Source organism: Sebastes umbrosus, chromosome 15 (genome assembly GCF_015220745.1).
Source record: "Sebastes umbrosus isolate fSebUmb1 chromosome 15, fSebUmb1.pri, whole genome shotgun sequence".
NCBI classification, from domain to species: domain Eukaryota; kingdom Metazoa; phylum Chordata; class Actinopteri; order Perciformes; family Sebastidae; genus Sebastes; species Sebastes umbrosus.
In genome coordinates, this window is record NC_051283.1 from 20,316,267 (window position 1) to 20,344,106 (window position 27,840).

Below are 27,840 nucleotides of genomic sequence, written 5' to 3' on the forward strand. Positions count from 1 at the left end.
GCAAGCCTGTAAAAGTGGGCAACTGCAGCTTGAAACCTGGTTTGTCCCGTCTATGAGACGTGTGACTCTGAGCAAACACACACCACGAAACATCAAAGTGGGAGCACAACGAGCGCTCCCATCTTCACAAAATTTTAGAAGCTCTGTCATAAATTGGATCAGGTGTCATTTTCGCTGAAGGCTCAGATGGTCAGTTGCCCCCTGCAACAATTTCACAGCTGTGTCACTGTTCTTTGCAATAACTTCGAAAGCGTCTGCCATTAAAATGAAGATGTCTCTGTGCTTTTAATGAATCAGCCTCGACCTGGTAACAGCTGTTGTGTTATGAGGACTATCTCGCACACACACATTACGTTTTTTATCGAGCTTCACATAGGTTTACATTCAAAATTATATTCGGGACTACAATCAAAACATTCGGGGTTAAGCCCCGGCAATATGACCTGGTGACGCCGATTGCGCGTAACCATAGTAACTCACTCCTGCCTGCGAGAGCATGGCGAGAGAGGAGAGGGATAGAGAGATGCAGTGCTGCTGCCAGAGGAGCCGCTGACTGAGTTTACTCTGAGCAGCAAGTCACTAAAAAGGTCTGAAGAGTTGAGAAGTCCAGTGAGAAAGTCAGCAAGGTGGCAACACTGTGTGTGCGTGTGTCTGTATGTGCGTGTGTCAGGTGCTTGCGTGTGTGAGGGGGTGGGACGTCTACTGTACGTTTGCCAAACAAGATTCAGTGGTTGTGTGAGCTCTGCTACTTTTTTTTTAATCTATTTTGAATGAAACGATGGATGGTGGACTGTGGGGAGGCACGACAGCTCTGTGGGCGGGCCGGGCCCGACCTTTGTCATTTCACATTGTCTTTGAGGTGTTGATTACTGTTAAAGTTAAAGGGCAGTACTCAAGTGAGTCACACCTTACCTTACTTTAAAGTTATGTGTTGAAGAAAGGACAATCTACACAAAAATCCACTTATTTTCAGCAGTCATTTTAGAAAATCTTGTGTACATCAGCTTTAATTACTAAGGTGATTGGAAACAACAAACTGAAAAACACACTAGGCAGCAGTAAAGTGCGGCTCGCCATAATAATTAAACTTTTCTACGCCTCTTAGGCGTGTTCATGATTTTCAGGCGGAAAGACATTCTTTGTGACATAGGTCAACATGTCACAGGAGTCAGAGGACTCTGATTACTGATTAGCTGCGGGTACGGTAAAAGTTAACTATCCCCAACTTTTTGTTTGGCCACACTTTGCCGCAGAAGAAAAACGTCCACTGCTTGCTGAGCTCGGAGCGGCCACCGCAGCTTTCTGTAGGGCCGCAGCCCGCACTTCGCTGCTGCCCCGGTGTGTTATCGGCTTCACAATTTAAAGGGGAACACCACCTAAATTAAGAATTCCAATATGTTATTTTCATAGCCTAGGAAAGTTCGCTCATTATTTGTGAACATGAGCTCGTCTCTCTCAAAGCCAGAAACCAGAGAAGTCAGTCTTAAACTTGTGACGTCATAGGGTATAAAGTCTGGAGCTGCTCAATAGTCAATGAACGGGAGACCGATTTCATGGACCCACAAAATGTTTTCTTTTTTATACCCAAATGAGCTTTATTCTATTGTAGCGTTGTCAGTTGTGAAACAGAAAATGTCCCCATGCACTCAGAACATTGCTCTGGGTGCTCTCAGTGTCATCTATAACATCTCTCCACATTCATTGTCTATGGAGCAGCTCCACACTTTACTGTATACCCTAGGAAATCACAAGTTTGAGTTTAAGCACTCTAGTTTTTGGATTTGGGAGAGAGTTGTTCATGCTTACTAATATTTTTTGGACCGTCTTAGACCATAGGAATAACATGTATGACTTTTGAAAATGGGTGTAGTTCCCCTTTAAATAAGCAAAACAAGTACAGTAAAGCCAGTTTTGTTTTGAAGAATTATAAGAAAAGTTATTGAATAAAAATGCTGTTCATAGCACTTTTTTTTAGGGCTCAATCTATTTATTTTCTGACAGAATCATGCCTCCTCATCAGTCTAGGTTAAGTTTCATTGAACTTCTCCGTTATAAATTGCATCTCATATCCCCCTCAGCCTGTGAAGTATTCTGGGAAGCGCTGTTTCTACTGAGGCTTCATGGAGAAATGACAGCACCGTGTCATAACATCTGTTACCTCTGGCTGGCACACTGACAGAAGAAAGTAGCTGTGTTTTTTCTTTCTGGCTTATATATAAAAAAAGAACATTCAAACTGAATTTGGTGAGCGCACACAGCAGAAGCTCGTGATAGTCTGGCTTGTGAGGTGGACGAGGCCAGAGAGGAGCAGCTGTGCAGTCAGACGAGAGGTGCAGGGCACATACAGTGCGGTGACTACCTTTGATACCTAACCTCATTAGATTGACTTGAAAAATCACAGCTTTCAAACTCCCTTTCTAATGGTCATGGATAACATGCAGTGTCTGTCCAAAGCCTTAAATGTGAGTAAGAAGATCACAGACTGTCTAGACATACTGTAATGCATGGCATATATGTTTGAATACATTACTAGTTCCAGTAGATATGTACCTAAACATCGTGTTTCCATTCCGCTCCAGAGCCCAGATGACAGGCACTCTCTGACAGCTGACCCCACTAGCATGAAGCCAGCATCGCAGGTATAGATGGCCGTAGCGCCAAATGTTGTCTGAGTACCAATCTTCTTCCCACTGGGTGGAGATGGCTGCTCACCGCAGGATATAACTGAAACACAGGCAGACACAAGCAATTTAAAAGGGTAGTTGAGCACCAATTTATCACCAAGTTATTTGAGTAGTTGGTAAAGAGCTCTTTAGTTTCAGTGAGGAATGCTGTCAATGCTTGGGAAATGGTTATTACACACATTTGGTGCCGATATTGTTTTTTTTTTTCCTACACAGGAAAGCTTTCTGGTGAAGAAAATAACAGTAATTTTTTTCAAATGTCACAGAATTCTTTAAAGCAAACTAACATTGATTCAAAATGTCAAGGAATCCCCAAACGTCAAATAATAGATGACAAAAATGTCAAGGCGACTCTCTCCGGTTAGGCATCGACTGGCCGAATGAAATGTTTTCCTCATACAGTAACTCAGTCATCATTGATTTAATCAAATTAATAGAAATACAATTTAAACAATGCATCATTAAACACACATGGCAAGCTTTTGTGGCAAAGTATTTTTTGTCAAGCCTTTGTTAGGCTGCAACTTGCAACTTTGTTTACATGCTTGTGATGATAGCTGTTAGTTTCCACATGAAACTCACAACAATTTAAAAATGAAATTATTTTTTTTTCACAGTTTCAAATGGTACTATCAGGCTGCCTGATATCAGTTATTTCTTATAATCATGGTTTACAAACTTGACTAAAATATAGGGTTGCGCATTAATCGAAATTGTATTGAAATCACAATATGCCCTACTGTAATTTTCAAAACGCAGGAGGCGCAACAATTGTTAAATGTTGTCAAAATACCATTTAAATTAAATATTGTCGCGCTGCAGAGATGTCCTGGCCTACACATCATATTCTACAGACTTAAGAAAACATCTTTGTTCAGTACAGATCCCTGCAAAAATCACACCATAATCATTTTAATATGTTTTTCAATGAAAATGAGAATAATGATTTAAAAATGATCATTCCCTCTAATGTCGCAAATCACATCGTGACTGCAATATCAGTCAAAATAATCGCAATTCGATATTTTTACAAAATTGTTCAGACCTATTAAAATATTAACAGGTACATGAAATAATCTGAAATTATTCTGAGGGCACTGGGGTGGCCTTTAACTGTATACGCTTATTTGCTCCATATCTGCTTTTTGGCAAAGAGTCAGATGAGTAGATTAGCCAGCAGCCGGTTAATTTATCTTAGCACAATAAGTGGAAACGGGGAAAAAGCTAGCCAAAGTCTGTCCAAAGATAGCAAAATGTGCCTGCCAGCATCTCTAAAGCTCACTAATTATAACATTTGAATATTTTATTTATTTAATCTGTGCAGAAACCAAAGTATAAAAGCAACTATTCACCATTTTACGGGGGATTTTTGTGCCGGACTATTTCTTGGCTGGGACCAGTTGCCAGGCAACCACAGGAGATTCCAGGAAGTTACAGCTCAGAGCCCATATAATATAATCCTTAATATTTTATTAAATGTATGCAAGAGTAAATGATTACCGTTATTATCTACAGTAAATGGCAAGTATGTGTAGATATAAGCGTACATGCACAAAAAGTTAACATGACTCATGTTGGTGCATTTAGATTAGATACCTTAATTGGGACGATTCCAATGCCTACATGTTCAATCGTGCACAATGACCGGCTCATTAATATTATTTTTCAGTTGCAGTGGTCATGAAATCATCTTTTGTTACTCACCCTGACAGTGCGGTCTGTCATTTCTCCAGCTCCACACGCCAGTGGGTAAGCACTGGATGTGGGCGGGGCCCAATCTGTAGTATCCCGGGTCGCAGGTGAACACGATGCGAGTTCTGTATTCGTAGTGTGAGCCGTTGACGATCCTCCAGCGGCCGTGCTCCAAAGAAAATGAGCCGATGCTGGGACACACCACCACTACAGAGACAGACAGTGTGAGGAGAGAGTAAAATTTGCTTTCATTCAAATAACACAATTACCGTTTTAGAATAGAGTCAGATATTAAATAGCTCGCTGAGAGCGAGGCCAAGTCACTGTAAAATACCACACAGATGCACAATAATTACTCAATTTAAATAACAATGCCCTGGCCAAAAATGGCTGCGGTAATTATATGTTGCATACAACGTAGTCTATCCATCTTACTCAGTGGCGAGATGATTATCTAATTGGCATTGATTTAACAATGTAGTATTTAATATTAAATCTGGAGTGCAGAACTTTTGTCTCCCCCCTCTGGCAGTGAGAGTAATTATCATATGGGAGAGACCGTAGCGACGGAGCAGCAGCTTGGCAGAAGCAATGGCGCAAAATCCTAAGAAGCGTCCAAGAAAAGTTTCTGGAGTGGATGATCCAGATATAAAAGACAGAGGAAAGATTGAAGTAAAAAAAAAAAATGCAAAGGAAGGCTTGAAGAGAGCGGTCCTGGGGGCGATGGAGATGCTGCGAGCTCAGCTCCGGTATACTGCAAAATACAGAGAGCTTCTCCAGACGATGATAGGCTTTTCTTTGTGAACTTGTTTGGCAAGGGCTTGAATGTAACGGACGATCATTTATATGTAAGAGTCCCGCACTCCAGCATTACATATTTGTGTTTTTTGTAACTGGTACCACTGGCTTTAGACATCCTAGGGGAGTTATCATATGCAATACAAAAAATGTCACTGGAGTCTAGTATTTACATTCATACAGTGCTATTAAGTATGTCCAAATTTGTACCACTATTAGGTTGTACATATGTATATATGTGTTACTAACCTGAACATCGTGGTATCTTATTGTGGTTGCTCCATGTCCCATCAGGCTGACAGATGGCTGACGTCAGTTCTTTACTGGAGAGTCTGTACCCGTCGTTACAGAAATAGGAAACTCTTGTTCCGACGGAGTAGTCGGCTGTTAAAACGCCGCCATTTATAGGAGCCTTGGGTGCCCCGCATGAGACAGCTAGGGGAGGACAGATACGCAGTGGTTAAGAAGACAACATGCAAACAGACACACAGAAGCCCTAATGCACACTTACGTCTGTCAGGTAGGCAGGTTTGATGTGTTCTTTGTTTGAAGTGTTTCAGGGGATTCAAAGCCACCGAGCGTATATTGTACATTTTGTAAACAAGCTCACATATTTTCTTCAATGAAGCCATCAAACTAAAAATATACAATCAAGAGGCGCTTGATCTTCACTTCCAACCGGTTCTAACAAAATAACATCCATCTCGCTGAAAAATGCGGCTCCACAGTCCACACTGGTTTTTAAATAGACTGGTTTGTAGAGCACCCGGTGCGTGTAATTACACAATCTGCTATAAATCCTTCATTTGACTTTCTATCAATACCAGCTACGAACTGTGCCTTCCTACGCTAATTTGATGCGCGGGGTAAGACAAGTGCAAGTACAACATAAAAAAGCTCATCAAGTCTTTGTTTACAACTGTGCATAAAGAGATAGAAAGAGAAAGAACATAATAAGTTGTTTTTTTTATCATTCACATGTTTCATTACTTTACCAAATGGATATCAATTATATGTGGCATTCACAAGCCCCTTCATATGAGCAATGCATCTGGCATTTTACTTACTTAAATGTGGAAGATGTTTTCTCTGGAGCAAAAATATTACATTCTGCTTAAAGGGCGGGTCCATTATTATATATTTTTTGTTTTTTAGTTTTTATATCATTCTGAGGCTTCCCAGTGATGTTCCTTACGTATTCAATTTCAAACATTACAATTTTGGTCCATGTATGTATCTTTTAGCATCAAAATGCTATTTTCCCAAGCCCTTCTAAAATCTTTTTCCCACATGACCTGACGTACATTTCTGCATGATGCCGCTGCTACATGTACGGTATACAAACATCCTTATAGTCAGTGTCTATACATTACAGACAGTAACTTAAATGGTGGTCGGCATGCTCCCAGTTTGGAGAAGCAGACAGGAGTATTGGCAGGAAGCTAAGCAATGTACTGCTGTGTGGAAACCACATTAGTTTGGATCCAAAAGTCACACAATGACACAAACAAACTAACCGATCGATGCAGCGGTACACCAGCAACTCTCGTATTCTGCAAGGTAAAATTACTGTCTTTGTAAATTGAGTCTGGTCTTGTGGCTTTGAAGAGAGCGATACAACGGCTTCAGTTCCCGTTCAGTTCTTTCGCCTTGAGTTGTAACTAATAAAACTACCTAATTATTCATTTACAAACAGTATCTGTGCTCCAGTATACACTTACACCTTTTTCAAGTGTATATTTAAAAAAGAATCAGTGTTTTTATACTAATGAATATCACATACACAAAATACTTCAGCACAGTTTAGTTGTAAGTATACACACTTTCCACACACAGACAAACAAACACACCTTGACACGCAGGTACAGGAGAGTCCCATGCGTGGTAGCCGGGTGACGAGCGGCGGCAGGTTGCCGTGGCGTTGCCTATGAGACGGTAACCCCGGTCGCAGGCCCAGCGAACCACGCTGTTAACGTGGCCGCCGCTCTGAGAGGAGATGGAGCCGTGGAGCGGAGAGTCTGGGGTCGAGCAGTACAGGGCTGAGTGGAGGAAACACAATTAAAAAAAGATTTGAAATGTCTTCACACAGGACGGTTCACTGCCACTAAAACAGGAACTAGAAAGTTAAAACCAAGGAAAAAAGTACTTTGGTAACTCTCTATGACACCCATGTCTATAATGCATTATAAACATACTTATAATGCCTTACAATCTGTTTATAGCACTGTACAATCATAGTTACAAGCACTCATAAATGCTTTATAACAATAATCATTATAAAGCATTGTATAAAGATTTATAAGGTTAAGCATCATAATAATTAATAATTGCTTGTCACTAACTGACATTTTTTTGCAAGAATCATAGTGTACTATAATTCCCATTTTTTAATACATTATAATTTTTTATAATGCATTATAATTATTATTAGTATGCATTATATTGTGATTATAAGTTACTCAGTGGTAATTGTTTGCTTTAAGTAAAGTCAAATGTAATTTTACAACATTTTGTGTGTTGCAAAGATTACATTTTGTTTTATACTTTACTAACACATTATACGTATGTTTATAATGCATTATAGACATGGGCATCATAGAAAGTGATACTGCTATTTTTTACTACTGCTATACAGTGCTATTCTATTACCATGCCATATTACTGTACAATAGTCGTGACTTAATCTAGCAGACCAGGAAAACAACTGTTTGTGCCTTCACATCAATGCTGTGATTAACACATAATGTATGTCTGCATGCAGGTGTATAATATTATAACCATTACCGATACTGTATTCAAAAACGTATTAGCAAGGTTTTAGTGTTTCTGGCATAAAAGGCTGCCATAATTTCCTAAAACTTCCATTACTATGAGTCACCGTTGTATTTATGACACAATAGGAGGCCCAGCCAAAATGAACTAATGGCAAATGTATCTCATTTGTGAGTAAATTTTAATTTTGACTGATCACAATTATGGCTTTGATTGTGCATTTTTAAACAGCGCTATTAGAGATGGAGTAGGATGTCATCGCTCCAACTACAATATCTCAAAAAAACTTGTTGGGCAAAACTAAACCCAGAATTATTAATGACCACATTCATAACAGTAATTATATCTTTCCAGCAAGTGTTCCAGCCAATTAGGATCTATCCGACATGCTGTGTGAATGCTAAATAAAATGAATAATAAGTCTCTCCCAGCAGAGCTTTTTGATCAAACAATCAATGAGTAGAGTTACAGTAGATGTCAGACATTGCCGGACACACTGCCCACAAATCAATGGCTATATGCAATTTTATGAAATATTCTTATACCAAGAAACATTAATGCTTTACTCCAGACTTTATTGGCAGCTGCGGACAAAACAAAAGGGAATCCTGCTGCAACTTTGCAACAAGTTACGTCATTTTTGTATTGGATTATTCTCTCTCTGTCTCTGTATCTGTGGTAGAAGATAAAAGTCCTTATACAATGTTGTTAATATCTCATATAAGAAGTTAACAGCAGCAGTTTCATTATGTTCCTCAGTCGTAACATATAAAGATTACCCAGGCCTTGGTCCAGTTAGATGCTGACTTAGGCAAGTTGCCTGCTCTGTAACTCTTCAAACTGGACAAGGGCCCAAAAATAAGTTCTTAACTGCCCATATTTATGAGTGATAAGCCTGTTTTAATGTCCCTCTGGACTGTCACTGGCCCAGTATCATCTGTATGGTAGGTTTTTGAAAATGAACAAGCACCACTTAAAGGAGCAGCCAGCGATTCTAATACAATACACTTTTAGTGGGGCTGTCAAGGTTAATGCGATAATAACGCGTGAACGCAAATTCGTTTTAACGGCATCAATTTCTTTAACACATTAACGCAACTTGTGATTTTTGGTTGGCTGTAGCGGGCTCAGTTTTAAAGCTAGAGTGAAAAGCCATCAATGTATAAAGAGAATCTTTCTCCAGAATCGCAGACTCTACCTTTAAGAGTTCCTTTTACTGTGTTTTCCTTGCGTCGGGAACACACAATCAGTGCCGGCAATGGTTTGTATAGTTTGTCAGTGATTTCTAATTAAAGCTCTCTGACACAACTTAATTCTAAAAGGGCTGGTATCACCGAACCGGCATGTACTGTAGGCAAAGCTCTCTCATTAGATCCAGTCCAGGCTCTTTCCCCCTTATAGTAGTTTTACGATTGATGGCACTAAACTGCTGCTTCAATCACACAAGGGCTTTATATAATGAGATACCAGCTTATCTTGTTATAATGACAAAGTTTCTTCTTAAAACAAAATAAGTTGGTATTCCTTAATAAGGAAAAAAACGGTGACAGTTCACTTGAGCTGAGCACATTTTGTTTTCTCACAGTGGTGACGGCGGGAGGACGTTGTCATATACTGGCCTGGTTGTGCAAGTGAAAGAAACAAAACGATAATGAAGTCGAACCATGATATTAGTAGGCTTACAACATATGCTTAACAATCCCTGCAGTTGCTCACATTAATCACGGCTACCAAAGAAGGTTAACGGGTGCGAAAGTCCTGGGAGGCTTCTCTGTTATTATTCAGCGTATAATTCATCATACAGAACAGTGGTGTTTTAAAGGTTAAAGAAGCAGCCTCCTGACCAGACAGCATGAAGTGAATAAAGCAAACCGAACAGGTAATACTGTCTCCTCCCCCTTAAATGTCAAAAATTGCCCTTGAATAAAGCACTCAAGCCTCATTATCCAAGTGAAGGTGCTTAATGCCCAACAGTGTGAAGTTATACTTAGCAGGAGCAAGACTGTCTAAATGGAAAGATTGCTTTGAAACAGCATCTGGGCTCATCAAGCTTTCCTTGAACGAACAAAAGTGAACCATAATGCAATTCGGTAAACTGTTTTAGGAGACAGACAGACGTAGAAAAGTAAGATATAAGAAACAAATTGCACGTGTAAGATTCCCTGTTCTCAAAAATTACTCTTTTCTCTTCAAATAGAGAAACTTGGAGGTCGTACAACTCCTCCAAGTGCTCTTTCACTCAGAATGTCTTTCTGTCTGTCTCTGTCCTTTTATTGTCCATGCATTATGACGGTATAAAGTAGTAGTAAAATAAAGTTGGGATACATACTTTGGTACTCACCAACATAGCGAATTTTGAAGCCTTTCTTGTTTGTGCCATGGTCTGAGGACCAGCGGACCAGGAACTGGTGACCAGAGGTTGTGAGGTTAAAGGGTGCTGGCAGGTCACCGCTCAGCGTCCCCAGAGTGGGACTGTTGGCTGTCGCACCTGAGAGAGATCAAGACAAAGTGAGAGGAGAGAGACAAAGAGAGCGAATGAGACATTACAAATAAACTGTGATTTGCTCTATTTGTAACTGTATGTCCAGTTTTCCCATGGTGATCATCTTAACAGCTTTACTGTTTACTGAGAAAGAGTGTGTGACCATGTGTGTGTGAGTGTTCTCACATGTGGTTCTAACAAATACTGTACTTCTTAGCTGAATTCTTACTATACTGTATGTCAGTGTGCAGCCCTGTCTCCTAAAAATAACGTTCCCCAAATAAACATTCTCAGTTTGTAAGGAAACGTATTTTGTCGCAGATTACATTTGACGTTTACGTATCACAAATATGTTTGAAGGCCGCAGCAAGTGATGCAGTACGACGAGCGACACGCAGAGCAGGGGGAGTATATCGCGCGGCCATTAATGAAAGTTAATAAGTATAACAAGCGAGAAAGTCTACTACAGACGAGCGGGGGGGATGGTGGATGGGTCAGACAAACACCGGACGTGTCCCATGTGAAACACAGTAATTTAAGCCAAAACATAATGTTTTCATTACTAAAACTGATCCAGTAGTTTTCTTGCCTAAACCTAACGAAGTAGTGTTGCTGCACTTTTTGTATTTTGTTTTCTTTCAATTTATTATCTGGTAAAAAATGTGACTGTAATCTGGGAGAAAATGCATTTCCCTCTAAACGTATTTGAAAAAGCAGTTAAGTTGTGTGGGAGCGTAATGTTGTGGGAGACATGGTTGCAGTATGTGTGCTTTTGAGTGTGTGTTTTTTTTACCATCAAAAATCTCCAACACGTCAAACTCTCTCTCAGTGTGGAAACTTTCAAAGGTAATGGTGACATTGTATCCTTTTTCTACTGTGACGCTCCATGAACACATTTGGAGGTTAGGGTAGCTCTCTGGCCACCCGGGGCTCAGGATGACACCTGACGAGTCGTATCGCACATCATGCGCAGGGCATTGGACTACAGAGAGAAAATAAAGGGAAAAGAAATAGTGATGTTACATGAGTATATGCGCTATTTTTGTCATTTTTAATGTTGTCAACAGAAATTATTTGAAATATGAATCAGAAACACTTGTGCTGTTGTATTGACACACACCCACCTTGGCATGTTGGAGGTGGTGCATCCATCTGTAGTCTTTCTCCGAGGCGACATGTTAGAATCTCACTGCCAACTAATGAGAATCCCGGATGGCATCTGTACCTGATGATGTCGCCTGAATGCACAAAATGGGTGTGAATTATGAGTGTTTAGAAAGCAATGCTGAGGCAGAGAGAAGGAAACATCATTGTTGATTTCTCCAACAGTATACAGTCAGTGGTGACATGTACATACATTTACTCATGTGCTGCACTTCGGTAGAAATTTGAGGTACTTGCACTTAAATTTGAGTTTTTCTATTTCACTCCACTTAATACTTCTACTCCACTACATTCATTCATTTGACAGCTATTCTAGTAAACAGTTATTTTACAAATTAAGGATTTACATAAAAACATATGATCATCTTATAAAGATGATAAAGCCCCCCTTACTTGTGACAGTAAAATCATACTTACATATTATAATGTTTCAGCAATATTATAATATATAATCATATACCACTCACAGTGGTCATTTTGCTGCTTTTAGTTGTGTGATACTTTAAGTACTTTATGCACTTTACCTTGAGTAACATTTTCAGTGCAGGACTTTTATCTGGAATGGAGTATTTCTGTTGCCTGTGTTGCTACTTTTATTTAAGTAAAGGATTTGAATACTTCATCCACCACTATGTACACTGTGTCATTATCCGTGCTGACAAGATTGAGTGTAAATGAGTGTCAGATGTTTAAAAGTATGACATCCTTTTACAGGAAGATGCTATTTGTCCTCATATTAGGAACTGGAAAGTCTCAGGTTTGCTTCCTCCATCAAATTGACGTATTTAGAGGCATCGCAGGCAGACAGACAACTCACCTATCTCCAACTCGCCGTCCTCCATCAACATGTCAGCGTTGGTCACTTCCGGAGGAGGCTGGCAAACCCTTAATTGGTAGGCTAAGAGAACAGACACAGCAGAGGAGAGGAGAGAGGACAAAGAGAAGAATATTATATACACCTTTTCATTGCCATTGCTGGGGCAACGGCTTTTGTCAAAGCTTCCTCAGTTATTGCATTAACAAACATTGCAACTGGAAATACAAAGGGGCCCATTTCAGATGTTTATGTTGTCAAGTTTGAAAAGGTCTATAAGGATGTATGAGAGGAAATGTGACCTTAAACCATAGCTCGGTAAGAAAGGAAAAACAAGACTTTCCAATGTTTTAAAACTGGCAAGAAGTCACTTTTTTTACCGTGAATTTTACCTGCACTAATGTGTAAGCGTCCAGTTGTCTGTGCCTGTAACAACTGACCCTGAGAGGGAGAAATCTTTCAGAAAACCAAACAGTGACTCAACTAGGGGTGTAAGAAAATATCGGAACACTTGAGTAACGCGACATTACGTTTTGTGATACTATCGATTCTCAAAAAACAATATTGATTTTTAATAAATAGTTTACATGCAGAAATTGATGGCAGACAGTAGCTCAGATTGCACAAAAAGGTAGTGCTATGATGTTGGATGTTTACAGGGACTGTGATAAATGCAAATGCAGATCCCACTGTTCTGATTGCATAATAAAGTAAACTGTTTTGACTCAGATTATATGCATATGTTGATGTATTTTTTATACTATGACAGTTTTCCTAAAATTACATTTTAAAAAGCGTAATATACCGTCTTCATTACAGTATCGCAATATATATCGCAATATATTGAATCGCTATGTATCATGATACGTATCGTATCGCCAGATTCTTGCCAATACAGCCCTAGACTCAACCTGTTTTCTGTCTCTTTTATTTAATCTTGCTTGTTTCAGTTTAACTTCACTCTTTAAGTACAGATGGTCAGGCCAGCAAAGCATGGAATCAAAAACAGGCCGACTACACAGATTCAGGGCAGATACACAGCACTGCCTTAAATCATAAAAAGGAACTGACTTCACAGCTACTGAGGTGGGGCCTGTAATCAATATTACTGCATGACCATAGATCACTCACTAACAGAGAGAGAGAGAGAGAGAGAGAGAGAGAGAATACAGACAGACAGAGACAGAGAGAAGGGAGGACTCGGGGAGAGAGGGAGAGAAAGGGCTGAGGGCTATAAGTCAGGATGAAATTGACTATGAAAATGAGACCTGCCAATAGTATCTGCTGCTCTCATGCATATCAAAGCCCTGTGGTCTGCGTGTGCGCATGTCTGAGTGTGTGCATGTGCAGCTATGTCTATGCTTCTGTGCGTGAGAGGAGAGGATCTCTGTGAGCAGTCATTGATCTCGCTAAGCTCCAAGACCATTTTTTATAGCTACTTCCACATTCATGTCACATTGGCTTTCTCAGTCTCACGTCCATGACAACATTATCCACCACCGCATGGTCCTCATGGTCTCTGCATGGAGGGAGGCCCTGGCATTCAGAACCTTGACCCAGATATAAATAAATATTTAGTAGGACAATGACATAGATAAACATCCCCAAACGGTGAACTGATGCTTTGTTTGGGGTTGATTTGGCATTTCAAATCAAAAACTGCACCTTTAGCAGCTGTCTCAGATGCAAACTGTGACATTCTGAATTTCAGTCACTGAAGGACGCTGAAGAAGAAATGCTGAAACTGTGACCCTTATTGTAAGAAGAAATTCTATCAAGAATGGTGCCTATTCTTCTCGTATTCATTAACGAAGAATTGACGTCATCTCAGTACTATCAAATAGGGCGTCCTTCTCGCTCACATTGTGGTTACCTACCTCTCACTCTCCCATGTCTTTCTCGTTTTCGTGTTATACTGTCTAATACAACAGAAGTGGCAAAATAATGCTCACAACCACTGCCATGCATGTCATCCCCTCTCCCTCTTATCCATCATCCCCTGTCACTCTCTGCTGTGCATCCTCCAATAAAGCAGAAATTGAAGATAAACTTGAATCCATCAGATGCTACTGTTCCTGTGTGAGTGTGACAGCTGACAGTTAAAAACCCGCCAACAGAAATTCATTAACAACGTGACATCTGTCTGAAAAAGGAAAGCCTGCTCAAGAAAGAAACAACTTGACATGTTTTCACTAAAGAGTAATGAACAGAAAAACTTCTGAGAAGAATATGGGAGAGGGCGGGAGAGATGTACACATACATGACTGGATGTGTGGTGAAGGGTAAAAAGAGGGAAGGAAGTTAAACTCATTAGAAGTCATTCTGTCAAATTAAACCTTCATCTAAAAAAATGCAGCTTTTCAGGAACTTTTTTGACGACGATGAGGAATGTAAGCAGCGTTTCTTTACTGAGTGGTGAAAACCTCGCACTGCCAAAGTAGAAGCTTTCACTCATTCTTTTCAGTTTGATGATAATGCATCATGATGGCTGTCAAGACACGAGGTTCATCTGAAACTATCTTCTCTGTTATCTTTTAGTTAAAGTAAAAACATTATGGTATTAACTTTATGATATTTCCACATTACTGTAAACATTAGACGGTACACTTACTGTAATCGAGGAACACTACAGTATATCTAAATGTAAAACATACAACCCGAGGGTCACGCGTGTCTGCATGGCCAAAGTGACGTCACACCATCAGACACGCCCCTTCGCGGCGGTTCCAAGCGGTAGGTTTTTGCCCGTCCGAGCACATCCAAATTTTTCAAACAACGAGGACTTTGAGAATATCTGTTTACCACGAGGAGAAATCCGCATTGAGATTCAAACTCTTCCTGTCACGTCAGCTCATGTCCGCGCAGCCATCCTTGGGGAAAGTATAACTGAACTTTAAGGCCACGATCACACTGAGACGCGCCGCCCGCAAAACCATTGTTTTCCTTGTGTCGCGTTTTTCTAGCAGTTCTTCTCATAACTCTTAAAAGTCTTCTCATAAAAGTTAAAATATTCTCAACTTTTCAACGCCAGGTGCGGAGTCGCACCGCTCTTCAATGTCACACTTGATCAAGTGTGATATTCAGCCAATCAAATCAAGGAAGAGGCGGACTTTACTACTTTAACTTTTCCTTCCTTCCAGACCCGCTCCACAGGCGATGGTTTGCCTGACGCCTTTTTCTACGGGGCGTTTTGAAGCCGCTGCGCCTGTAGCGATGCGTCTCGATGTGATCGGCCCCTAAAGTGGGTGGCTCTGGCCGTCGCAAAGATGTGGATCGTCGGTGGAGCTGAGGTGGGACTGAGTGACGCAGCAGAGCAGACAGCTAGCAGCTAGCGACCTGGTACTGCACCCACCGGTCACTGTGGGTCACAGTGTCCACGCCCCTAATTATGCCTAACTTTAAGCCTTCATATAATTTAAACGGGTGAGTTATATAAAGATTCATCACCCGTACAGTCGTCTGGAACAGGAAAATTTGCCGTTTTGTTCCATGCTGTAAACATGTTTATTGCTGCTGTAAAGTTGGGCATTTTAACATGGGGGTCTTTGGGGATTTTGGAGCCAGCCTCAAGTGACCATTCAAAGAACTGTTGCTTTTGGCACTTCCGCATTGGCCTCATTTCTCAGCACCGGAGGTTGCCGCTTGGGTCACGGAGTTAAATGTTGTCACATGACAGTAGATAGATGGAGACGGACAAAATGGACAGAGGTCAAAGTGTCTGAAGATTGATGTTTGCAGGCAGACAGGCGAAACGAGAAAAAAAAGACGATTGGGGAGGGTTTCCATCTTAAACTGCGGTTTAGAAACAAAAGGGAAATCGAAGTGCACTGAAGGACTGCAGCAAAAAGATTGAAATGAAATGAAAAACTGAATGGCATAGACAGTTTTGACATGGAGAAAGAGCAGCACAGGACCAGCAAAAATACAATCTCCACAACGCTGTGGAGGGAAGATGACTGTGTGTGTGTGTGTGTGTGTGTGTGTATATGTGTGTGTACGACGGCAACCTGAAAAACTCAGACTATTGTGAAAAGAGAGACTTATTAATGCACAAACCATCGTTTCATGAAAATCTCCTCATTCTTATGAGTTTAATTGTTTTGTTGAACAAATTACAGGTTTACTTTTTCTTTTTGATGATGAATTAGTTGCACGACAACAGTACCAACTAAAACAAAAGGATTTGAGAGAAATCAGAATATCAAAAAGTTTGTTTTTCTTTAGATTGTGAAGTGTTTTTCTTGTGTGGTTGAAAGTTAAAGCTATTAAAGTATTTTTCTTTTAATCTGATAGCAACGCTTTAGAACAAAGGAAATTGGAACTGGAGGTAAACAATGGTGACAAGACAAGATTCATGTTCACACACAAGTTAAATTGAAAGATTAATGAACTCTTCAGTCGAAGTTACTTTTTAGCTGTTTTTTTCAAACCAACTTTGTGCAATGCCGCTTTCCCTTCAACAATAGACAACTACTGCACTCTGCCACAAGAAAAAGAAAGTGCCGGATGCAAAGAAGTTGCTAACGAACAAAGATCGAATCCTCTGCTCACTTACAGTGTAGTGCATTTGCTGTATAAGCTTCAGCTATTTAGCAGTTCATTGTCTAAGCTTTTGGTTAATCAGACTTTTGCAACTGTTGTTTTCTTTGTGCTAATCTACTTTTCCTTCCAACAACAGCAACATTTATATATCGCATATGGCAATGGTAATATGTTTCTTACCTTACATTGACCACCCGTCTGAAGGATTTACTGTAGTAGATGTATTCAACTATTCCACCATTCTCTTTTGTATTAATGATGATGACAGAATTTTTTTTTTGTTTCTATACACCCTATGCTTTGCCTCTGTGCACTGCCTGTCAGCACCAGTGTCTGATCGGACTTGAAGCTGTTGTTGGCACTTACTCACGTTGTTCCCTCCTATCTAGATCCTTGCTTGTGTTGTACGAACTCTCAGATGTACGTCGCTTTAGACAAAAGCGTCTGCTAAATGAAATTGTGGAATTGCCTTCCAGCAACACGTCACCTCGCAAGATTCCAAAAACAAGACTTCTCCTTGAGCGAGACTCTTTCCATAATGTGAGACACTTTTAATGGACGTAAATGACGGTGCCTGCTTGCCCCAAAAGCACCATATTGCAGCCTGTGAGCAGCTGCCGCCCATAGCGCTCTGCCTCAATACTGAATCAATTCACAAAACAAAATCTGTAACTCATTTGTAAGCCCAATTGCTATAATTTAAAGTAACTGCATATACACATAGCAGGAGTATTGGCATTAAAATAACGCGTAAGTACACTCAAAGATTAAATCATATTGATAAAAGCCATGAAATGTTGATAAAATGTTTAAGTGTTCAATAACTCTACAGAGGACCTTTCTAGAGTAGCCATGACAATGAAAACTATTAATAGCACCACTCTAACTAATGTTCTATTACTGTGATTGGCTGTGACAGAGACGCTGGCTTCAGTCAGAGAGCGAAAAGTTCCGGTGGAAGACCAAACTTCATGAGTCAGAATGAGTCAAAGGAAGCAGGTCTGAGTGGAACGTAATGATGATGAAGTTGAAGAGAGTCTAACACAACAACAAACAGATCGATGCCATCACTGCAGCTGCAACTAATGATAGCATTATAGTTTCACTATACCTCAGGACAACACAGCCTACTGCAGAGAAAGTTAATGAGAATAACCGAACAAACTCAATCAAATGTTTCCATCGCTAGCTCTGAGACAAAACTGATAATGTCGTTACTGTCTCACCATGGTAGCTCAAGACAAAGAAGCCGGCTCCGGAGAAGTCAGAGTGGAATTTGATGAGGATGATGTTGGAAGTCGAGTAGACGGACTCTAAAGCGGTGTTCCCGCTAAACTGGCCAATCTGAGGAGATGATTGGTCTGGACCATCCCTGCGAAGAAACAAAGAGAGAAACACACACACGCATACAGAATACTTGTGTTACTCAGGGGGTACTCAGAGACTAAAGACCCGTAAACGAATGGACGTGATCTTTCTTTATGGAACAATGGGAGAGAAAAGTCAACCTAAAAGATAATTTGAATAAGTTATTGCCGTCATCTCTGACAGTTAAAAGGCTATTTGTGATCGGGAAATGGTTTCTCCGAGGCTACAAACAAAGATAGACGAGACTTGACGTTATTCATGAGGCAAAACCTGGAGCTGCTCCATTGACTGCGAATGGAGTCGTCGGACATCGTGTGACAAAGTGCCGGCGCCCGGAGTGATTGTGCATGGGTATGGCCTCATCATCCCTCTCGAAACAATCCAAAACAACAATGTCACAAAGCTCATTTAGACATAAAACCTTCACAAACTCAGATTCCACTTCACTTACAAAAGAGCAGCTCCCTTTTGTCTCCTGATAACAACACAATTCAAAGCCCTGGCTCTCTTATTCTTGCTTTGGGACGCACAAATTCATAAATATTGATTGGGCTGTCGTCAGATCATAAGAATAACAAATGCCAGTCCCGTTGTAAACTTGGCTCTAGTTTTGCCACTAATATCAGCCTGGCATTCATGAAAAGTTACACAATTACCACAGAAGGCCGACAGGAAGATATCCGTCAACTGGCAGGTCAGCCTCTCTGTGCAACGTCGCGAGCATATTTCACCTTTAATGACCGACCCACCAGCTGTCAGACTGGAACTAACCAATAGCCGGCTCATTATCAGTGATTAAAAAGTATCATCATGAAGTTAAATGGGCTGATTATTTCCTGCTGTTAAGTGTTTTTGGATGAGGCCAATTATACCTGTCAGGTTATGTAAGGAATCATCCCCTGCTCTGATTCACATGGAGTGTTTTAGAGTCACAGTGGTTTCATTCATTGCTTTCCACTGCTCGTTATTGCTGACGCTAACACAACACTTATGAGCACATCGTGGCAACATACAGAGCACGGAGAAGGCGTTCAGCGTTTTGAGGTAGCACGAGGTAACGTCTGTGACATATATGATAATCGGTACGATGAAATCCTGTAGTACGCCTCCCAGTATGAGACCAATTAGCAGACTAACTGACTGTCAGGTTGGCTGGCTCTGGACTGAGAAGACCGCTGTGAAAATCACACCTTTACCACTGACACTGTGCTCTCCACGGGGAGCCAACTTTGTGGCTGTGACTGAGATTGTGGGCTTTTTTTTTTTGTGAGTGTGTTTGTGTGCTTTTTCTTTGTCCACTTTTCCACCTGACAGCAGGGTCAGGATCACACTGTGCGACCAATTCCTTGAATTCACAGAATCGGCTGTGGGTAGACGGCACATGGCTCAACAGTGCTGTGGTGAGGGAAAGGCAGGCTGCATATTGTAGTTATGAGCTACATCCATACAGTAAAGACATATGTGGCTCCAAACCTTTTTTTCTTAAGGGACCCCTTTTCTATCATTGGGTAAACTGATGACCCCTGGCTAAGCGACATCATTTTATGACATTATATATTATATATAACACTAACAGTACAGACCAACTGATAAATTGTATAATTTACTCAAATAGTGAGCGCAATAACTGCAGGAAGTTTGTGTGAAACGAGTGATTTTGGTGGATTTGGAGCAGATTATTTCCTGTGAATATTGGATTCTAATCAGCAAAATAAGTCTTAACACCCCCATGGGAGGACCATAGATGTGTACAGCCTTAATATGTTGTAATCTACTTACGAATGCTGCAGAGATTACTTGAACTTGTTGCTTATATTCTGCATATATTCCATACTTTAATGTGTTTTTTAGGAGCTCCTTGGCACCCACAATGGACTGTTGTTTTGAGCACTATAGGCTTCTTTTTTTTTTTTTTTTAAATCTATGCTTTCTTCTCCCTGATGCTTGGCCATTGTTCTGTTGTCTCTTTGGTTGTTTTAACTGTATACTTTTCTAATGCTGGCTCTGTAAATATAGCTTGTGTTCAGGTCTTCACCGTGCCCTTATCCTGTTGATATCTTAAATAATAATCCAAATAAAAAAAAAAAAAACATTTCATTTTCTTCATAAACAAGCTGTTGTACGTAAGCTGTGCAGCTAAAGAGAAGCAGTTCTCCAATGTCAAGTGTGTTTAGATACCCAACAGTGCTATACGCCAGGGTTGGAAATTAGCACCAGCCACCAGCCAAATGCTGGTAAAATATGCAAGTGGTTTCTAAATTTGCTTCACTCACCAGCCAAAAAAACAACGGTAATCTATTGAGCGGCTGATAGAGTTTGGAATCCACCAACACAGTGGCCGGTGGACAAAAAAAGTTTATTTCCAACACTGCTATACACTGTCGCAGCTGATAACTGATTAATCATTTAAGTCAATTATCAAGAAAAGTTTATCAAACATTCTCTGGTTTGAGGATTTGCTGCTTTCTGATTATTGTGTATTAGTATGCTTTGACTTTTGGATCATTGGTCGGACAAAACAAGCAATCTGAAATTTAAAAATAATTTCTGGAATTGTATAGCCTAAACAAATTAATCAATTAATTTTGAAGGCTTAGGAACCAGTAATTCGGAGTGTGTAGAAAGACACTTCTGGTCAAGACTAATCAATTAATCGAAAAGGGAAGTGATAGAGTAGTAGATAATCTTTAGTTGCAACTGTTGATTGTGAGATTGTTTCACATTAAGTAACTGGCATAATAATTCTTCCACAGTATGTTCTTTACCTGACAAAGGTTGTAGCCAAACATTCATACCTAAACATTGAGACTGTTGGGGATAAATGGGTCCTGAGACAATAGGTGGTGCATTTAGCGGGGAACCCTTACATTTTTATTTGCATCTAAATTAGAAACCTCCTAAAGTAAAGTTTTCCAAAGGTAAGCAAGACTTAACTAGAGACTCGGGCAAATAGTGGTAGATGTCATTGTAACTGACCTCAGGTATTTATTCAGGTATGAATAAGGGCATTGTTTTTAGTTTACAGTGTTCAATTTCTTGGTGTGTCGATCGTTCTCTGGAGGAAGAACACTATTAAAGTATTTCTTTGATATAGTCAGTGTTGGACACTTGTGGGTCCTCAAGGTACGTGTCAGGAAAAGGAACATTGTGTTGACTTTCTAAACAGATAACAGAGTTTTTGGTTATACTAATTTGAAAGAGCTTCCTGCGGGCTGTGGAAACAGCCAAACCTAGAAAATCTGGAAGGCTGACAGAGCTTACATCATGACAGGCTAACAAAAGTACAAGACAGACATTTGGTCCGTCTGTGTTGCTCTAAAAATACACAGGGAATGTATCAGCAGCAAACCACGTCTCACAGTGTGGTTGTTCTGTTTCTCCTGCCTAGCCCTGCCTCTCCGTGTCTGTATGCCAGGTGACGTTTCTAAACTGTTGATGCTGCATCCTGCCCTCTATTTATAGGAAACAGGCTTGGGGCAGCAACATGGCAAACCACAGAAATAGATTGCACGTCCTATTTATGGTTTCTGCTGCCACTTTGTACCTGCAGATAACTATGTAACATGGTATCTAAGCGCTGTTTAAACATTTTGCATTGACAAAATGTCGGCTGTTGCCAATGGCTGCTCTCCTTAAGAAGAATAATGAAGAGAGAAGTCAAGGTTGGGCAGGTAGGGGGAGAGAGAGAGACGTATTGTGTATTACATACGGGGCCGACTGAGACCCGGAGATAGTGTGAGGAGCAGAGGGATGGGGGAGAGAGACTTATGGGTAAAGAGAGACGGATAAAACATGACAAGAAGGAAATTATGTCAGAGAAGCTTTATATTCAAGGAGAGGTGTCTGTAGTCATAGTAACCCTTGCAGGAATTTAGCCAATTAGTGGCCAGCACTGAAAAGATGTTAAAGTGCATGACATCCTGTGTGAGAGAGACGGTTTGTAGCAGTAGTTCTGGTACAAATTAAAGGCTATTCGGTCAAAGGAAAAGGAACAATTCTTAGTGAAATAAATCTTGATGAAGCAGGAAACGATGGACAAGATTGATGAGGATGAACAGTTACAATTAAGACGTGGAAAAACAAGTCATTTAAATGAGTAAATATGACTTACCAGACGGTAATGTAGTCATATATGGGCTCAGTGCTCAGTACAGTGAAATTGATGTAAATCCCGTGTCCAGGAGGAACTCGAACGCTCCACACACAGTCCTGGAAGTTGGGATACTCCTCAGGGTGGCCAGGAGAGTAAATGGTTCCATTTAATGACGTGATGTTGCCACCACAGAGAGCTGCGAGATAGAATATTAACAGAATCACCTTTAATACCAGCAAATTAGTATTATCATTGTGAAGCTTTAGTAATTATCTGGGTGGCTGAGAGAGGACACGTCTCTATCGGTAATGTAATGACCACTGGATAACACCTTAATACCTTTAATAAATTGTCATTACAGTTTTATTTCAGTTCTGCCTCGCAAGTATTCCTCGGGAGTGTAGGTTGTGCTCATCGGTGGCGTGATGTTACCACGGCTGAGAGCTATCAGACGGAATATTTACAGTTTTCTAAATTAAAGGGGCCTCGAATGAGACTTAGTGCTCTAAAGTAAAAGAATAAAAATGGATTATTGTGCAGTTACTTGTCATAAAGTTAGTATAATATCATTTAATGGTATAATTTCCCCGCTGGAAATGTATAATAACGACGTGCCAGACACCTCTCTTATGTTCTCCAGATTTATTCTATACTACCTTGTAACCTTGGTACTCCCATTCATTCAATTCACAGGGAATATATTAAATTATTGTGTTAACTTACAAGTTGCATATGCTTGTAATTGCTTTATAAGTTGTTGTTTTTTTATTTTGCTTTCAGCATAAAATTCAATATCAACTGGTTATAATGTAGTAGAAAATATCATGGAAATACTGTGCGTATTTTTAGAACAGTGTTGGCAGGTATGAATAAAAACACCGTCTACGTTAAATTGCTTGGAGTAAGATAACTGTTTAATAATGGAATAATGCTTTGAGTCAGGAAAGGAAGAATATGAAACAACATTAATATTCACAACAGTGATAATATCAGTGCTGAAATACTATGAAAAAAGCATTTACAAGTGAGGGTGCGTTTATGACGGTCATAATCTCTCTAAAAACTCCTCCTCTGGAGTGAAAGAATAATTTACCAGCATACATGTATATTTGAATTTCCCTTGGGATCTGGGTACATGATGTTCCCATGTTGCTGATGTTTGTCTGAGAAAGTGATATATTCAATATATGGCAGAAATAACAGAAATAAAGTGACTCTGTATTCGCTTCACACAGCACGGGGCAGTTTCATACCTAGCTGTAAACGCATCAAACACAGTCATTCTGACGTGGTAATAGGTACCTTCTGTAGCTTCAGTATTACCTTCACATCGTGGTAGTGGGTGATTCCAGTTCCTGCTGATTCCATGTAAACATGTGAGTGAAGCCTCTCCGATCAGAGAATATCCGGGCAGGCATTCAAACGACACCGTCATCCCAACACTGAAATCTGTGCCAATCACGATGCCGTTGCGAAACGGCCGAGGGTCTGGGCAACTCTGCAGCTGGTAGGCTTGAGAGACAATAACCATGATTAGTGAAGGAAAATAGTACAATTTAGAAGTTATTCATAGAACGAGAGTATAAATACATCCATTGTAACACTGAATAACCAATAGTCAGTCAGTACAAGACAAGACTAACTCATAATTCCTCTTGTTTAAGATGAAGACCTTCTGCAATCTGCAGCCAACATTTCAAATAACACTGACAGATGAAATGCTGGAGAGGTACACAAAATAACAGCTGCAGACTTCTAGATACAAATTAAGATTACTAACTTTTTGACAAGGTTATCATGCCCCAAAGAAGAACGTACTTGTTCTTTTGATGTCCCCGAAATACTCTCAAATAAAATCTGACAGTCTGCCATTTAAACGTTTTAGTCACAGTGACTTTTCACAGCTGAAAGTTACAAGAGTGACGGGAAGAAAGACAAGCGATATGACTGAAGAAAGACAAACGTTAGTAGAAATAATAGCAGCGGAAATAATACAACTGCTCGTGTTCACATTCCTTTTTCCTGTTTTAAAACACTTTGCCGGTGCCCCTGTCATGAGATAAAAGGTATTATTCATCAGCCCCTGTAATTTGCACATTAATGGAATCAGCCGTAACACATTTAGGCTAGATTTGTCATAATAAACATAACACTGCTCAAAACCTCTTTAGTGTCAAATAGAATACATATAACACTCATCTCATCACTGAAATTAATCCAACAATGGCTTGGACTTGTTTGCACCCTGTTATTTTTTGGCGATTGCTTTAGAAGACATTTTTATTGTTGTCTGAAAAAGTAAATCATTTTGTCGTTAGTCACTCCTGAGAAATAAAGTAATTAAAGTGGCAGTAGGCCGAATATTTCTGGCATCATTTGTTACAAATTCCATAATAACCTTTCAACATATTATAATTCAAGTGTTCTGAGAGAAAACTTCTGCACCTCCTCATGGCTCTGTTTTCAGACTTTAAAAAATCTAACCCGTGACGGGAGACTTTGGCCAATCACAGGTCATTTCAGAGAGAGAGTGTTCCTATTGGCTGTGCTCTGGCTGGTGGGCGGTGTTTGGCATTTCCTTAACAGATCTCAACAACCGGGTCACAAACTTTCTCATTTTACAGCCAAACAGTACGCTACAAGATGTTTCTGAAAACGTTTGAAGTGAGAAATAGGCATTACTGTAACAGAATATTGATCCATATTTGATCAGCGCTGCCTAGTTTGACCGTTTGATCGGAGTTTGCGAGTGATTGACAGCTGCTCAGAGACAGGAAGGCTCCAGCTCCGGCTCTGATTGGTTGTTTTCCTCCGGTCTGTGAAATCTTGCAGATGCCTTTAGGAGCACCGGAGGACACAGATCATTTAATCATATTTGCTCCAATTCTACCTACTGCAGCTTTAAGTAAAGCAAGTACGTCTAACGACCAAGTTTCCACGTTGGCAACAGTCAGACCTCATTTACCTTGATATGTGATGTGGAAGCCTGGTTTGTTCTGTGAATAGTCGCTGTGGAAGAAGAAGCTGGTCTGGTGGGTGGTGCTGAACAGAGACTTGGGGATGACTGGGCCGCTGAACCGGTCAATGACCGTGCCCATCTCCAGCGTTCCACTGCGGATCTCTAAGTAATCGTGGATCGCTTCGGTGGAGAAGTTCAGAAACTGGAGATGGATACCTGAGGAAAAAAGAAAAAAGAAAGACATTTAAAGCAATTAGCAAAGCTTGACTGACAGAGAGGCCCGGCGGTAAAAGCATTTGTAGATGCTTCACCTGCAGCCACTCGTCAACGACGGGGATAAATGCCAGCGACACTGATTGAGTGAGGGAGTGATTGAATAAATGAATCAATAAATAACATAGATGGATGAATAGGGCGACAGAAACATACACAGACAGACGGAGGGAGAACCACATAGACCGTTTCTTTCTCAGGTTCAAAGTTGACAGTGTTTCTTACCGAAGCCGACAGGTAAATTGACTGTCCATGTGCAGTCTAATCCACTGGGGTAGTTGCCGGGGAAACCAGGACTTAGAATCACTCCACTTACATCTGTCATAGCCCCACCACACTGGGCTGTAGACACACACACACACGTAATGTAGAAAGAGAGAAAAAAAGGTGGTTCAGTGTTGAAAGCAACACATCGCTGAGTACAGCACATACACAGAGTACTTCTCCTTTTTTTAAGATGCTGCTGCTGCTGACTGGACACTTTGAGTATCTTCAACCTGACACTTTGCATCATTTTGAATAACACATTAATATTCGGAGTCTTTAATAAATACCCTTCTTGAATAAATTACCATTGTAGCAAGTAGATGTGTGTCCGGGGCTTGTTTCCTCCAGTTTGCCTCGGTGCATGCTGATGCTTTGGCACACACTCTGCATGCTCATGACAGACTCTGACTTAGCTTTGCATCAGTTTAAAAGCTTAATCACATTCTGCACAGAATACTAAATAATCAGCTCATCACAGAACAGCAAATTGATCAAACGGCTTATTTTCCAGAGAGTCAGGGTGAAGGCAATGGAGGCCGATTGCATCATTTCTACAGCACTCAAGTTTTGCACGTATCTTGGTATATCCAGGCGGATGCGTGCGTGTGTGTGTGTGTGTTTGTGCATACATGTACTGTAGGATAACACCTACCAAGACATAGTGGCACCGGGTAGTTCCATCTTCTGACAGGTCCAGGCATGCAGGTGATATGGGCATTGCCCTAGAAATGTAAAAGCCACAATCTATTATCATAACAGTTGGGAAAAATTGCCACAGATAATAAATAATTAGGTTTAAAAGGTGCAGTTTTATCTACTCAGCAATAAGTAGAGCTGTAGTAATGGATATTAAGCGTGAGGAAGGCAAACCTCCATTAGAGCCGTATACAGTACTCCACAGAATTTGGGCAGACCACACCAGAAGGCATACATTATTCAAGAGTTGTGCAAAACCACACCAGAGTTGTATGTTTAGTAAGAGCTGGGAAAACAACCCGAGAGCGAGGGTTTCCTTCTGATTCATAGTTTAAATAGTTCTTGGTTTGTGCAGCCAGGGGATAAAAAGAGTGAATGGCGGCAGCACATCAGAAAAAGCAGAGCAGCCTTTAATGATTTCACATGCATGTCTGGCACTCGTTTTGCATTAAACAAAATTGCTATTTGTAGTGCATGTCTGTGTTCTAGGGCTATCCTCCAATTCTGTATGAATCTGTGCAGTAGCAGGTTGTGTTTTTACCTGAAGAGAGTATCCTTGTTCACATGAAAACTGTACGACGTCTCCCACCATAAATCTGTCTCCTTGTCTTATACCGTAGTTTGGAGTCTGAGGCTCTGGACACGACTCCAGGCCAATAGCTGATAAGAAATGTGAAATAAACACAGTTGTAAAAGCATCACTCATCATTATGTATACACAGCGGATAAAGCTTGTATACAAAACAAATACGTTACCTGTATATTCCAGGTGAAAACCAGCCGCTGAGACACTAATATCAGAGTTGAAGCTGAGATGGAGGTTGTTAGATGTGCTGTTCAGGAGAGGGGGGATGGTCGTGCCTGAAAGCGAGGAGAGAGGAGGAGAGCAACAGAGGACCACGATCACATTTTTTTCCATTCTTCAACTGAGGCTTGAAAGCACAGGATCTTAGTTATCTGACAGCAAAGGAAACAACAAAGGCCTCCCAAACCTACATTTTCACTGTTTTTTTGTTTGTGAAGTGTTCTCGAAGGAGGGAGAAGGGAATTACTTTTATATGAGACATCTGTTTTATTTGAAACCACTTTTCAAATGTTGGCTTGACCTACTTAGCATGGCAAGGGAAAGTACAAAGTGAAGAAAAACAAAAAAACGAGTACCGCACTACTGAAGCGAAGCCGGCACCGTGCAACAGTGTGGTTCTGTCAGGGTCCTTCACAATGATGCACTTTAAT

At 40.5% G+C, this 27,840-nt stretch overlaps 1 protein-coding gene across 3 annotated transcripts in view; it reads right to left on the reverse strand.

Annotated features, from left to right (window-relative positions):
- LOC119502743 (CUB and sushi domain-containing protein 3-like) overlaps nucleotides 1–27,840 on the reverse strand; it is a 407,722-nt gene that overhangs the window by 40,195 nt on the left and 339,687 nt on the right. For 2 of the 3 annotated variants that reach the window (XM_037793920.1, XM_037793918.1), the window contains exons 39-54: nucleotides 27,361–27,465; nucleotides 27,146–27,264; nucleotides 26,561–26,630; nucleotides 25,867–25,983; nucleotides 25,375–25,584; nucleotides 23,733–23,921; nucleotides 22,428–22,605; nucleotides 18,175–18,320; nucleotides 12,410–12,490; nucleotides 11,553–11,666; nucleotides 11,222–11,410; nucleotides 10,276–10,434; nucleotides 7,025–7,213; nucleotides 5,424–5,609; nucleotides 4,389–4,583; nucleotides 2,551–2,724 (exon numbers count right to left, since the gene is read on the reverse strand). In XM_037793920.1, coding sequence (XP_037649848.1) covers nucleotides 2,551–2,724; nucleotides 4,389–4,583; nucleotides 5,424–5,609; nucleotides 7,025–7,213; nucleotides 10,276–10,434; nucleotides 11,222–11,410; nucleotides 11,553–11,666; nucleotides 12,410–12,490; nucleotides 18,175–18,320; nucleotides 22,428–22,605; nucleotides 23,733–23,921; nucleotides 25,375–25,584; nucleotides 25,867–25,983; nucleotides 26,561–26,630; nucleotides 27,146–27,264; nucleotides 27,361–27,465 — 2,421 coding nt within the window. The remainder of the gene's footprint in view (nucleotides 1–2,550; nucleotides 2,725–4,388; nucleotides 4,584–5,423; nucleotides 5,610–7,024; nucleotides 7,214–10,275; nucleotides 10,435–11,221; nucleotides 11,411–11,552; nucleotides 11,667–12,409; nucleotides 12,491–18,174; nucleotides 18,321–22,427; nucleotides 22,606–23,732; nucleotides 23,922–25,374; nucleotides 25,585–25,866; nucleotides 25,984–26,560; nucleotides 26,631–27,145; nucleotides 27,265–27,360; nucleotides 27,466–27,840) is intronic. The other variant, XM_037793919.1, reaches the window with a different exon arrangement.